At 48.5% G+C, this 11,254-nt stretch overlaps 1 protein-coding gene across 1 annotated transcript in view; it reads right to left on the reverse strand.

Moving 5' to 3' along the window:
* The window catches only part of LOC149346650 (sphingosine kinase 1-like), a 126,105-nt gene extending 114,856 nt beyond the window's left edge, over window positions 1–11,249 (reverse strand). The window contains exon 1 of the mRNA XM_089586565.1: window positions 10,567–11,249. Coding sequence (XP_089442691.1) covers window positions 10,567–10,996 — 430 coding nt within the window. The 5' untranslated portion in view covers window positions 10,997–11,249. The remainder of the gene's footprint in view (window positions 1–10,566) is intronic.
* Window positions 11,250–11,254: the final 5 nt, after the last annotated feature.

An 11,254-nucleotide genomic window follows, 5' to 3' on the forward strand; every position in this document is an offset into this window, starting at 1 on the left:
CCCGCCGCACAGCCGCCACGTCATCTCGCCGCTCGGTGGGGGTCATTCAGGCGTCGCATTACGACAGGCTTTCCCTCGCACTGCACCCAACTGTCCGAAGGCTAGTCCACAGCTGAGACACACGCAGAGAGGGAAGTGGTACAAAGGGGGAGGGGAAACGACGGCCATCACCACAAGCACCACCAAAACATGAGAGGAGGAGAAAAAAGACGGGGAAGTCCCGACACACGGCACGGACTGCAGGTGCACGGAAGGGGAAAGTCGTGAGTGGTTAAAAAGCAAGACCCCCCCCCCCCCTAAGAGAAAAAAGGACGACGGAGAGAGGAGTGCGAACGCAAACGAGACGTCCTTGGGGACGCGCTCTCCCCCTCACCACAGCCGGAGTCAAATGAATGGCCGCGAGGGAGGACGCGATCATCGTCGAAGGACGCGTACGCGCCGTTCGGCGTCCGGTTTGCCGCAAGGGAGGGAGGTGCAGTGTATGATCTCCGGCGACGGCCGGACCTAGCACGCACCTCCCCTAAGCGAAGACAGGGGCTGAACAGGTACGAGAAACGATACGAAAGGGAGGCCGCACCTTGTTTTGTTAGCATGCTGCCAACGAACCTAAGCATAGTTTCGTTTTCATTCTATGCGGGAATGCATGCCAGGACCCGGATGGAGCACATCCATGATGCACCACGACTTACGCGCACATACTGCAGGAGTAAACAGCTAGGTAACGATAAACAGTAGAGAGATCTCCACGTGATTTCCAAGTAAACTTATCTTCAGAAATCTTAAGGTCATTCCAGTAACTAAAACGTATCATTATAAACTCCTACGCGAATATAAACTCAGCATCAAGGAAAATCAAAGGCTATTTTTGGACATATCGAACTTAGAATTAATAGGCAACGCGGCCTACAATACGAGGACAACAGACCGTTGGAAAGTGCCAAAATGCCGTACGAACTATGGGTTTCAGAGTCTTAGGAATAACCTGCCTCGATAACTAAATGAACATATTAAAGCAGAAACAGATATTTCAGAACTAAACTTCGCGAACCTGAAGGCGTTGTTTTATTAACTTGCATGTCCCTAATACACACCACGCATTTCATAAACAAAAAACCTTGCAGCGATATTCCGCCACTGTTTCATTATAACTGTCTTTATTCCCCGACCGTGACATGAGATTGTCGCCATATCATTCATAAAAATGTCAAGTTATAATTTTGTTTGTTTCTGTACATTTTGTTCTGCACATTTGTTTCTGGGTTGTGTTGCTTCGTTGCCGTCAATGCCAGGGGGACCAGGATTTTTTTCAAGCCGTAAAGGAACGGCTTTTCTTCTTGGTCCGTTTCACAATGTGTACGTCATGTTGTGGAGAACAAATGAAATGAAATGAATGAATGTGGAACCACTTGGCGTGCAGAACAGCGATATTTAAGAAATGTTTTTTTCCGAATAAAATTCAGTTGATAGCGCCTTACTGTGTCTTCTCTTGTCCGTCGTCACTGCGCGCTGCCTCGTAGCAATTAATTTGGCTATTGATAGTCTATAGACAAAAGTCTACTAAAAGTGTACGGCCATAAATTATAGATTTTCCATAGATTTTATAGGATTGGTCCATAGAAAGTCTACAGACAGCCTAAAAATATTGTTATGGCTATAATTATGTAATCCACGTAAACATCAAAGGATGAAGATAAATTAGCCCAGGGAGAAGAAAGCGTGAATGTAATGCAGAGGTTCGCACAAGCAATCAATAGCAACGAGTTTCCGCGGCAGTTGCTCAATGCACACGCAATATCTTTTGTACTGCTTTTTTCTCTAAACACGAGGCGCATTTTTCGACACCTACATACCTTTCGAGTCGGAAGGCATAAACAGATACCGCTCTTGGTTTGCGATAGTGGCCGTTCAGTTTCTTACTGCTCGCGCGTGTTTGCCCTGCACGCGATACGAAACGTACCTTCGACGACAGTCTCACTTTTTCCTGGTCGACGGGACTTTTCTAAGTACGTCTCGCTTGCCCACGGAGGACGTAAACGGATATACCAGGTGTCCCAGCTAAATGTAACCAAGCTCTTAAAAAACACGGGATGTCCTAGCCGTCTGAAACCATATGAGGGTTGTTTTAGTCTGCAGTATTTTTTCGTTCCTCAAGGTTGACTAATTATTTAAGTTCAATTAACTAACTTTTTAATGATTGACTTGAGGAACAAAGTGCACATGGAAAAGTTGTAGGTCGCTCTGAGAAACAGCTTACTGAGACATTTGCAGCAAAGTAATATTTACGTAAAGCAGTTTTTTTACCTGCCTTTAACCATAACCCGCAAAACAAGAAAAACCTTCCACATGACAACTGTGCCACTTCAACGTCCCAAGACGCGCCTTAAAGAATAAAATCCGCTTTTTCTGAAGTCCTCTCCTCGCTGAGACTTTGGGTGCACATTGGGGCAGAGAAGTGAGCGAGCAGCTGGTCACGTGACAGCTTTCTTTTAAGGACAATAAATGAAGCTACGTAAATCGTAACTTGACGGAAACAGCACTGCTAGCGGTTTTTCGAGGCGATCTAAAACTTTTTCATTGACACTTTCTTCCTGAAGTCATAATTAAAAAGTCAGCTAATTAAACTTAACTAATGAATTAACTTTGAAGAGCGAAAAAATACTCAAGACTAGGCCATGCGACTATGAACAACCCTCAGTTGGCCTCACTGAACTAGGACACTTCGCCTTTTTTTAAAAGTTTGGTTACCTTTAGCTGGGACACCCGGTATAGGCGCGCTAAGTAAACGGAGCATCACGACGAAGAGGCCCGGGGACGCGATGCCGTGAGTGCGCGATGCGAAAGGCGTGGGATATCTGCAGTGCGTTGCCCCCCGAGACTAGGCACGAAGCACGGATTCATTGCCTGTTCCTCAGATGAAAAGCACGATGTCGAGGACTACTTGCATTAGCGATAATCGGAACAGTGGGGCACATAGCAGTGATTAAAAGGTTGCTCACATAGAAATTCTTGATATCCATCATGTTCCGTTAACTCTGCGAATTCTCTTGTATTTCATATTCTAGTATGCCTCGTGAATATCCAGTGTATAATTATGTCATTGCAGAAGTATGCACCTTCCTCCTATTTTCTACATTGTATAAATATTTTTTTTTTGTGTAATGAAAACGTATGAAGTTCTTGCTTCTTTTGCTGCTTGTCCTGAGCATTGTGTCGGGTGCTTGGGCCCCGTCAGGCAGAGTACATCTATCTTTTGTCCTTGTATCCGAGACCTGACCTTGTTGTCCGAAATAAAAGAATATCTATCTATAATATGAAAACAGGCTATGTTGTGTTACGTTGTGTTAAATTGCGTTGTGTTATGTTTTGTTATATTGTGTTGTGCTACGTCGCGTTATATTCTGTTGTGCTACGTTACCTTGTTATGGTATGTTATGGGGAATGTGGTATGGTATGGGGTATATTGTATAGTATGGTACGGCGCATGATGACGTACTACATGGCAAGACATACAAGCTTCACTTGTGAGGTTCATCGAGCAAGCGCAAGTTCGCTCGCTGAAGTCTACACCCAATCGTGGTGTCAGCATACGGCTCCACTACAAACCTCAAAACACGGGAGGCACAAAAGTACCCGCAAGATCTCGATACATCGAGCTGTCTTCTTTGCTTTTTTGTTTCCTGCAGAGTTTCCGCGAAACCCAAGTAGCGATCACATGACGAGATGAGCTGCAGGATGAGCGCAACGCGGAACTATAACGCGGTCGAGCTGAACAAAAATGATAAGGCAAGACTGGAACACTTGGAGTGAAAAAAAAAAAAAAACAGCTGAATATGTTTAACTCGTCAATTCTCAACAAATACTTCTCTGAATACAGACGAATGGCTTCATATATAACCAGTTTAGCACAACCTCAAGATTGCTGAGGCCGCCGCAGTGACTCAGTGATTATGGTGTTCGGCGCTGCTGACCCGAGAGACCCGGGTTCATTCCCGGCCGCGGCTGTCGCATTTCCATGGTGGCCAACTTCTAGAGGCCCGTGTACTGTGCGATGTCAGTGCACGTTGAAGAACCCCAGGTGGTCGAAATTTGCGGAGCCCTTCACTACGGCGTCCCTCATAGCCTGAGTTGCTTTTCGAAGTAAAACTCCCATAAAAGCAAACAAAATTGCCAAGAATTTCAATTTTACATTTTTTACTATTGTCCTTCCTATAACCTATTCTACTTCTATAGTTCTATAACGACTGTCCTTCCTCCTTCCCCCCTTCCCTCCCTTTTCCGGCAACGCTCGAAGAGACGGTACTTAGCGCGGCGGGTACAACTTCACTTGCGCAAATTCTTTCTGGCCGTCGCGCCAGAGGCTCACTGAAAAGAGAAAAAAAAAGAAAGGTCACGCCTGTCACGATTGTGAGCCAAGCGCTCAGGGTCCCACACAAGTGCCTTCTTGCGCGGTTTTGTAGACGCGAGCCTCATTTCCAGAACCTCGCAATCCCGCTACCGCCGAGGCTTTTGGGCCAAACCACGTGTACACTATGTGATGATGATGATACGTTTTCGGAACGCTAACAGCGCCTGTGGATGTCATGCTTTGTTTCCCCGCTGAACATCTTTTTGGTTAGAAATACATTGAGAACGGGCCAGAGACAGAGAGCAATGAAACACACAGGAAACACAGGAAAGGAAACTTTCCTTTGTTTATTGGGGGTTAACGTCCCAAAGCGATCGACTCAGGCTATGAGGGACGCCGTAGTGAAGGGCTCCGGAAATTTCGACCACCTGGTGCTCTTTAGCTTGCACTGACATCGCACAGTACACGGGCCTCTAGAATTTCGCCTCCATCGAAATTCAACCGCCGCGGCCGGGATCGAACCCGCGTCATTCGGGTAAGCAGTCGAGCACCATAACCACTGAGCCACCGCGGGGGACGGAAACTTTTCTTTCGTCCATTCGCGCTGTTTTCTACCCAAAATCAATGCATACCAACTATTCCAACCATCCATCCTGAATATTGTTCCTTGAATTCGATGCAACGAACCAATGGATGCTCATGCTACTGACCACTGTAATACGCTACAAATACCCCCCCCCCCCCCCCCCCCCCCATAGTAATGCTCCAACCTTAGGGCCTTTCAACGACTACAGACACCTAATTTTATTGCGCATGTTATTCTGTGAAACGATGTGTTATCGACATTAGAAAACATGGATTACCAGGTGGTGTTCGCCTACAACCGCTAAATAATTTATACCGGAATTATCTCATGCTGTTCCGGTTTAATCGACCGAACAACGACTGTGGCGTCAACTTGGTGTTCTGGTGACGTGACCCACTAGAAAAACTAATATAATCGCTGACATGTAGTTTTAATTTGGTACGACATTTAATCCAGCCTTTCCCGAGATCTGGAATGACAAAAAATGACCTGTTAGCAATTACATAGCCTATTTTTTATGCATCATGCGACCTAAACACCAAGTACGCGTCACAGTCATCGTTCGACTGATGAAACCGAAACAGCGTCACAAAGAAATTCGAATACAAATTCTTTAGCGGCCGTACATGAACACCACAAGGTGCTCCATGTATACGAATGCCTAGCGCACTGTGTGAAAGAAGAAAACGCGCAAACAAAAATTTGGTCTCTTTATATATAAAGGTGAATAAATGATGAATGATGATAAATGATGACAGAAGAATCGCACGCTCTGCACGCCGAAAGCCCTCGCAGAATACACCCACGTGTTCCCAAACAAGCTCTCCGATTAATTGATCGTAAAACATTTCATTCGCCGGAAAGAGCTTGGTAAGAGGTCGCCATAAGTGGTCGAGAGTACGCAGCCCTCGACGACTGTCAGCCCACTCCACCGCCAAAACTTGCGTTCTGGGGTCAGAGCTAGCCAGCACGGTCTCCCACCGCTCGAGATAAGGAGCAGTAACTAGATCACCCGGAGGTGGCTCTATTTTGCAGTCCCACAGGATGTGATCATAGGTGGCTCGTTGGCCACAGTGTTTACAATTTGGGTTGTAAATATCTGGGTCAATGTGCGCGAGGAGTGATGGGGTTCGTATCGATCTCGTCTGTAGACGACGCCCCGTAACCTCTTGTTCTTTAGTCAGGCTTTTGTCCGGAGGGGGGACAATTCTCCTCTCTAGTTTAAAATGATTGGTTAGATCATGAAGTCATTCGTGAAATTCAGGGAGCCAGACTCATCCACTGCCCGGTCGACGAAACCTCGGGCTTTATTGTCGGCTGCCTCGTTCCCCGGATTCCCCGAATGGGCTGGGACCCATATCAATTCGGAAGCGCTCCGAAAAACACAACTAACCTCTTTTTTGTTTTTCGCTCCGAACAATACAACTAACCTCTTTTTTTGTTTTTCTCTTGAGGCAAAGAATTCATAAACGGTCGTTCCGCCTCCGTTGTTGACGGTGTGACGCAACGTTGTTCGTTGCACTCATGCGACGCGTGCCACGTAGAAATGAAGGCCGTTGAAATTTCGCCGCGTTCGGGGTCGCTCAGGCGTTACGCGAGACCGGCCTCGATTAAAATATCCTACTTGCGCCGAAGGTCGCGTGAGGACGTAACGAAAACAATTGTTGCACCCGAGAAAATCTTGGCAACCTTCTCAACGAGGTTTAACCGCATTCAATGAACATGAACGGCTCGTCCCAGAAAATGAAAACGCGAAAACGAACGCCCCAGATAGAAGGGAATTCGATTCGGCCTTAGTAACGTGTGTCGTGCGCGCGTGCTGTTATTCCGCTTTAACTAAGGACATTAAATATATTACTTGTACAGTGTACCTCTCATCCCCCCCTCCCCCCCTATCCTTTCTACCTGCCCCCTCACCTCTTTCATTTCATTTCTCCTGCCTGCCTGCTATCCCTCTATTTCCGCTGCCCCAATTCAGGTGCTTCCCGCAGCCATGGCAGGTGCTGGGGCTCGCAAAAATCGTTTCCTTCCTTTTATCATTAGTTTTAAATAATACTACTAATGGTGGAAGATTTGCTAATTTCCCATAACAAAACTTCGGAACATTTGCCATCTCCTTGCACTGGGTCGGCGAAGTTGGATGCCTTGTTTGTTCGTTCCCGTATTTTTGTCGCGACCTCTTGCTCGTAAATATTAGAATACAGATCATCCCGCATCTAACTCTACCTAGACAGTATGCACAGACGTAGTTTGTCTGCACGTGAAGTGCCCCACTTCAAAGCTACGAACAAATACGCGCTGGGAAGGCAGCCTTCACTTTCTGAGCTTAGGCTATGAATATGTTGCGAAGAATTCAGCGCAAAAAAAGGAACAGGGACAGAAGAGAGGACACATAGGACATTCACCAGCGCTCTTCTGTCCGCCTGTCTCTCTCTCCTGTCCCTCGTCCGTTTTTTGCGCTGAATTCTTCACAACATACATCACCAACTATAGCCCGGCAGCTTGCTCTTCTATGGATAGGGGTTGGACTGTTCGGTTGTTACTTTCTTTCGAAATTTTGCGCATTTTTCCCCCCCCCCAGTGTTTGTTTAAGCAGGAGCAGTATCAGTAGCAGTCAGACACAATTTTTTTTTTCTGTCTTCAATACTACACCGCAAGGACCGCCTTAGCGCGGTCCTTGGGGTGTAACCATCGCGTCATTAATCCATGACACGATAGCGTAATGGGTTAATTCCTATATATGCAGAAGGACATTCCCTACTTTACATTCACAGACCCCTGGATGTCCTCATTCCCCTCCTGGCGAAATGGTGCAGCTGTTAAGCGATGCTCCACCGCCCTGCGATGGCAGGTGCTCCCAGCGGTGGGCCTTGTGCTCCCCCAGGTTGCTCTTCCCGAGCGGCCAATCATTAATTTAACTGCCACCTGCCACGCTGGGCAGTGTGCTCACGATCTAGGGGCAGGTTGTGATGACGCCGCAGTGGCACGTGACTTAGGTGGCCGACCTGCTTCCTAAATCCTTCTCTAGAGACCACCTGCCAGAGCCATGCCCGTGGTTTCCGTTTTAAAGCTTTCGCGTTAGAACGGAAACTTATCGTTTCCTTTTCACGAGCATGGATCTGACAGGTGGTCTCTAGAGAAGGATTTAGGAGGCAGGTGGGCCACCTAGGTGACGTCACCTTGCAGCGTCATCACAACCTGCCCACCGGATAGTGCGCATACTGCCCACCGTGGCTGCTGGCAGCTAAATTATTGATTGGTCGCTCGGGAGGAGCAACCTGTGTCGCACAAGCCCCACCGCTCGGAGCACCTGCCAACGCAGGGCAGTGGCGCATCGCTTAACCGCTGCACCACTTCGCCAGGAGGAGTACGAGGACTCCCAGGGATCTGTGACTGTAAAGTAGAGAATGGCCTTCTGCATATATGGGAATTAACCCATCACGGTATCGCGTCATACCATTTTTTTTTTTTTTTTACAAATGGCTCGGCGTGGGAGCGTGCGCAAAAGGCAATGAGTTCTTTGAAGAGCGCCAGCGAAGAGCAGTGACCTATACTTTTCTTTTTTGTGCCGGATGAGGAATACAGAGCAATTGTGCAGTCGCTAATTACACGCCAGCTAGCCGCAGTCGACCAGATGTGAGAGCAGGGTTCGGAGCAAGTTCGAAGTCTGCACAAAAACAAAACGAAAAGAAAAAAAAAGCCGGCGAACGGATGCCAGCCGTGAACAACTCTCACCGCCAACCCTGGCAAATGAACGGAACTGCGAGCGGCCGGGTTCACACAGCAAACCTAGTTAAAAGCACATTTCTGTTCTATTAAACTTGCAGCAAGGTCACTACGGCTTGCACCCAGCAGGTGCGCACATGCGCACCTGCGGCCGCCATTTTCGTCGTCATCGTTTCCTGAGGCCGCCGCGAAAACAAGGGCTCTCTACTCGTGTACGCTTTAACCACCTGCTCGGTGTGGTAGTTTTACCCAGACCTATATACAGGGCTATGTTTAGTTTCGTATCAGTCCTTGACCATACCCCGAGGGACGCGTGGTATGTTGACTCTAGCAACAGTGTCATCCATGCTGTGGCATTCGTAGGCACTGGCTCCCCAACGAGGTTTCTCATGCATAGCACTCATTGAACGCAATTAAACAGGAAAAGCAAAGGGGGGGGGGGGGGGGGGGGTAAACTCATCGACGCTTTATGAAAGCTGCTCGGCGAGGACGGAGTGACGGACCTACACTGTTCTACCGTTCTTGTTTTGTTTTTGTTCTGCCCGTACGACATATTTGCATTTTCTATTTATTTGTTGGAATTGTATAGCCCGATGTTATCTATTTATTGCACTGTGAAGCCCGCTCCCCTGCCGCAATTCCTTGGCGCTGCAGGGTACAGTGTAAACAAATATGACTGAACATCTCCACATTCAATTTCATCGACAACTTAAAGCAGCAAGCTGCTTTCTGCTGTCGGCCAGGTTCGGTTCGTCGCCTTCAGATTTAATTCTTCCTCTCATTGAACCAATCACATCGTATTCCGACCTTCACAGATTAAACAAATAAAGAGGGCAGCAATTTAACTCTGCATTAATACCTGAGGGGTGAGACAACAGAGTCCAAATTACACCCGGCGTTATCAATTATCCACGTCAGCGCTCTCAATTACAATCGCTGGCAAACAATATACGCAACAGCAATGCACGTTGGACAATGCGTCATAGAAGCACTATAAGAGATGCTGTCAAAACCAACCGATTCGTTTCTGGGAACATAACGCGTTATCATTTTTGAGCTGCGCACTCGTCCCGATAATTAGAACAGCCGGAGAACAGGTGGCAGCCAGAACGAAGCAGGATCACGATAAGGCTGGCATTTCGGCGAAGTACAGGCTCGAAACCGCCATGATTTCACAGCGGCTGACTGCACAGAAACGCACCCGAGTGTACGCAAGCGCATCAAATTTCGAAGCCCGTAGGAGATAAGGTGATAAAAAAATTAAAAGAAAAGGGCTCGGCTTCCGTAAACGACGACCGTGCTGTGTAGGGTAAACTCGACCGTACCCTGTCCCGTTCAGCGAAGCTTTTCCAACGAACAAGGGCGCGAAAGGATGGCGAAAAGTAAAGGATGGATACCGTTCCTTTTTCCTCTACTCCACGAAGCAATCGTATGACGGTCGGCTCCCCCCTACAGCAGTGCCGCGGGGTAATCGGAAATCCCGGTCTTTCGACGGGAAATTGGAGCCAAAAATAGAAACAACACAGCGACCCGCGGGTAGAACTCGTAGAAGAACGAAGCGCGGATAAGTATGCAGTGCGCTTCGGTTTGCACGTGCGGTTTTATCAGGAAAGAAACCGACAGTAGGCGCGGTTCACCAGACAAAAAAACAATAAAAGAGTCGCCGGCCGAGTTTGTCCGCAAAGCAACTTCCGCGCGACCAAGCCCGCAGCACATCCGTCTGCATTTCGGAAACCGCGCTGTCTGCGCGCTGACACGGGGCACAGAAAATATCCGTCCGTCTGCTCTGCTGCTGCTGATTGCAGGGAGCTTATGTATCGAAATGTGTAAGGGGGGCGCGAATTAAAAGAAACAAACAAACAAGAAAACGCGATGTTACACGCCAAACGAGCACGCAGACAAAACTCACCGCCGCCAGCTCGGTCTAGTTTGACGCCTCGGAGAAGCCAGAGGAAGGCCGACTGCCAGAGCCGGGAGACTGCCAGGTTCGCCTCATACTCCTCCGCCTTGTCCACCGCGAACACGTAGGTCCGTTTCTGGCGCCGGTGTCCGCAGTTCTTTCGCTTCTGCACCAGGTGGTAGGCGTAGACGCAGAAATAGGAGACACTCTTCTTGAGTCCCGAGGCCCGTTCGCCGACGCGCATGACATGACAGCCGATTATATCGTCGAGCTTCACCTCCGTACGCTGCCGGTACGGCGGCAGTCCCTTGCCCTTGACGCACGGTTCAAACACGAGGCATTTTTCGAACAGTGTCACCTCGTAGTCGTCCTCGGCGTTTGGATACAGCCGAAACGTGTCTTTGAGCACCCACTGCGGCATTGCGCTGGCTACGTTCATTGCCGGCGCTGCTCCGCTCCCGCTGTTAGCCTCCGGTGGCAGACGACAAGTGTGTGATGGGGTCAGACAGACGACATAGCTGCGAGCAGACGGATCGGAAACCGATGTTGGCGGTCGGCTGAAGCACGGCTAAATGCTTGGCCGCTCCTGCAGGAAACAAGCACGCGCTGCTGCATGCACGCAGCTGACTCGGCCGAGAAACGAACAAACCGCACAGAAAAAGCGCCGCTCTCGCAAGCCTACCTGATGATGCTGACG

This window comes from Amblyomma mixtum, chromosome 4 (assembly GCF_055824585.1).
Source record: "Amblyomma mixtum isolate Tamu chromosome 4, ASM5582458v1, whole genome shotgun sequence".
In the NCBI taxonomy this organism is placed as follows: domain Eukaryota; kingdom Metazoa; phylum Arthropoda; class Arachnida; order Ixodida; family Ixodidae; genus Amblyomma; species Amblyomma mixtum.